The 2,930-nt window shown below is 62.6% G+C and overlaps 1 protein-coding gene across 1 annotated transcript in view; it reads left to right on the forward strand.

Annotated features, from left to right (window-relative positions):
• Positions 1-2,163, forward strand: part of UBTF (upstream binding transcription factor, RNA polymerase I) — a 12,470-nt gene extending 10,307 nt beyond the window's left edge. Inside the window, 5 exon segments of the mRNA XM_008638470.2 lie at positions 1-91; positions 348-395; positions 632-700; positions 1,070-1,216; positions 2,050-2,163. The exon segment at positions 1-91 is cut by the window's left edge and continues 29 nt beyond it. Coding sequence (XP_008636692.1) covers positions 1-91; positions 348-395; positions 632-700; positions 1,070-1,216; positions 2,050-2,163 — 469 coding nt within the window.
• The last annotated feature ends 767 nt before the right edge of the window (positions 2,164-2,930 follow it).

The following is a 2,930-nucleotide window of genomic DNA, read 5'->3' on the forward strand; positions in this document are numbered from 1 at the left end:
GCGCATCTCCCAGGGCCAGAAGGACCACTACAAAAAGCTGGCAGAGGAGCAGCAGAAACAGTACAAGGTGCACCTCGACATCTGGCTCAAGGTGGGTGCTGGACCCCCCATGCCTGGTGGGAGGCTCTGGGGTCTGCTGGTTTTGGGGATGATGCTTGGCGTGGTCTCTGTTCCCACCCCTCCTCCGAAAACCACCATTGCCAGACACTTTTTTGACATTTTGTAACTTAAAAGGATAAAAAGTTATATACATGAGGAGGGTGTGCCGTGTGCTAGAGCCCTTCCCTGCTCCATCCCCTGTCCCGTCCCATGCCTGCCCATCCCTGACTGTGTCCGTGTCCCCACAGAGCCTCTCGCCCCAGGAGCGGGCTGCGTACAAGGAGCACATTTCCAACGTGAGTATCCACATGGCACTACTGTGTTCCCGGGAGTCTGGGGGTGGGATGGGGAACCTGGGGGCTTGGGACTGGGCCGGGGTCAGCCCTGGGTGAGGTTTGGGTGTGCCACGCTCCAGAGAGCCCCTCCAGTGAGGATTTGTCCCCATGGCAGCTCAGCAGTGGGATTTTCTCTGGGCTGGACACTGGGAAGGAGCTGAGCCTGAGCCCTAAAGGGTTTGGTTTTGTTCCCGCAGAAACGCAAGAGCATAGGGAAGATCCGGGGTCCCAACCCCAAGATGAAGCCAACGATGCAGTCCAAGTCGGTGAGTCACGAGAGCCCCATGGGGCCACCCAGGCCCCCTCCCTGGGGAGTGCGTCCGGGGCGACCCACACCCCTTGTTTGAGGCGTCCCTTGCCCTTCCAGCTGCCTGCCCTGTCCTCGAGACCATAAACTTTCCCCAAATCCCTGCTCAGAACCCATCCAGCTCAGATTTTGACCCTGCTCAGGGACCCTTTTTGGTGCAATTTTCAGTGTAAATGGGGAAAGGCTCCCACCAAGGTGTGGGATAGGGAATCACCTGATCTGCTCAATGGATGGAGGAACCCAAAGGTGGATGGTCAAGGATGGGGGTGGGTGCTGCACCCATGGGTGTGGAGGTCCAGGGACTCACCAAGCCCCTCCTGTCCCGCAGGAGTCAGAGGATGATGACGAGGAGGAAGAGGAGGAGGAAGACGACGATGAAGACGAGGATGATGATGATGACAACGGCGACTCGTCAGAGGAAGGCGGCGACTCCTCGGAGTCCAGCAGCGAGGAGGAGAGCGAGGACGGGGATGAGGTGAGGCTGGGGGGCGGGGAGGGCACGGGGAGGGCACGGGGCCCCCCTCACCCTCCCCCCGGGCTGGGGGGCAGCCGCAGCCAGGCTCAGATAGATCCGTGGCAGAGGAGCCCCCGGGAAGCAGGGGGACACGGGGAGGAGAAGGGGAACGGGATCCCCCCGGTGTTCCCGGGGAGGGCGCGAGGAGCAGCCGCGGGGCGTAGTCAGGAGCAGCCTCGGGACGCAGAGGTGCGGGGGGTGTGCAGAGCCCCCAGTGAGCAGAGAAAAATCTCCTGTCTTTGTCCTGGTGGAGATACTGAGTCTGGTCTCGGCTCCGTTTGCGCCAGTGTGACCGAGTAAGTCACCAGAGTCAAAGCTTTACACCGGTGCAACTGAAATCAGAGTATGCTGGATGGCGCTGGGGCCAGAAACCGTGTCCGTGCCTTGTGCTCGCCACCGGACAGGTGAGGTGTTTCCACCCCCTCGCTGGTCTCAGCTCACGCCTCTTCCTTCCCTGGCTTTAGAGGGGGGAAACTGAGGCACGAGGCGGGTCGGGTACCCTCCCTCAGATCGTGTAGCGAGGCAGTGGCAGAGGTGAAGGCAGGACCCCCGCGCGCTGCTCCAGCACGTCCCCCCCCGGCACCCCGAGCTGAGCCCTTGCAAACTCACTCCTGGCTCCTGCCCCTCGTCCCTCCTCCTCCACCCCCAGACCCCCGGGGGCAGCGATGGGAGGGTGGGGGTCACACCCCGCGCTCTGTGGGGACCCCGTCGGGGAGGGTGAGCAGGGGACAAGGGAGTGACGGTGGACTAACCCTGCCCTGACCTCCCCCTCCTCTCTGCCACCCCCCTCCCAGAACGACGAGGATGATGAGGATGAGGATGATGAGGATGAGGATGACAACGACTCGGAGGGCAGCAGCAGTTCCTCCTCCTCTTCGGGGGACTCCTCCGACTCCGACTCCAACTGATCGGCCAAGCTCTTCGTAACGTCGTTTGGTTTCTCGGTTTCGGTCCCAAATCCCCCCTGCAGCCCCTCAAAATCCTTCCTTCTCTTCCTCCTGCCCCCCCGTGGTACCCCCAACGCGGGGAGCGGGGGCCGGGGGGACCCCTCCGCCAAGCTCACACTACGGAGGGGGATCAGGGGCTGCTTCCCCCAGGCCGGGGGGCGAGGAGAGTGCCCCCCACCCCTGCCCCCTGCTTTACTCCCGAGGGAAAGCGATTTTTTTTTGGAATTTCATTCTTTCCAGGGGGGTGTCTCTCCATCCCTACCCCCATAACCCCCTCGCTACCAGCTCCGGACTTTCTAGAAAGAGAAGAAAAACACACAGGAAAAAAAAAAAAACCAACAACAGCCCCCCATACCTTTTTTTTAATTAAAAATCCCAGAAATGGGAAGAAAATCCCCTCCCCACGCAGCCCCTCCGGCAGCGGGCGCGGAGCACGAGCCGAGGCGCTCAGGACTCAGCCGATGGGACAATGCCTCCTTGCAACCCCCCAGCCCTCTGCGCACCCCCAGCATCTTGGGGGTCCTCCCCACCCCCCAAAAAAACCTTGTACAGTCTGGAAGCTGCCCCGGGAGCTGCCCGGGACCTCCACATCCACGGCACTTGGGAGCGCCGGGGACGGCCAGGACGGTGACCCGCGGCGTGTCCCCGATGGGGTGGGAGGGGCGTGGGGAGGGGGCGTGTGTGTGAGTGCGAGTGGGAGCCGGGGGGGGCACCCGGGCCGCCCCCGC

This window comes from Corvus brachyrhynchos, unplaced genomic scaffold, assembly GCF_000691975.1.
Source record: "Corvus brachyrhynchos isolate BGI_N302 unplaced genomic scaffold, ASM69197v1 scaffold47, whole genome shotgun sequence".
Classification (NCBI taxonomy): domain Eukaryota; kingdom Metazoa; phylum Chordata; class Aves; order Passeriformes; family Corvidae; genus Corvus; species Corvus brachyrhynchos.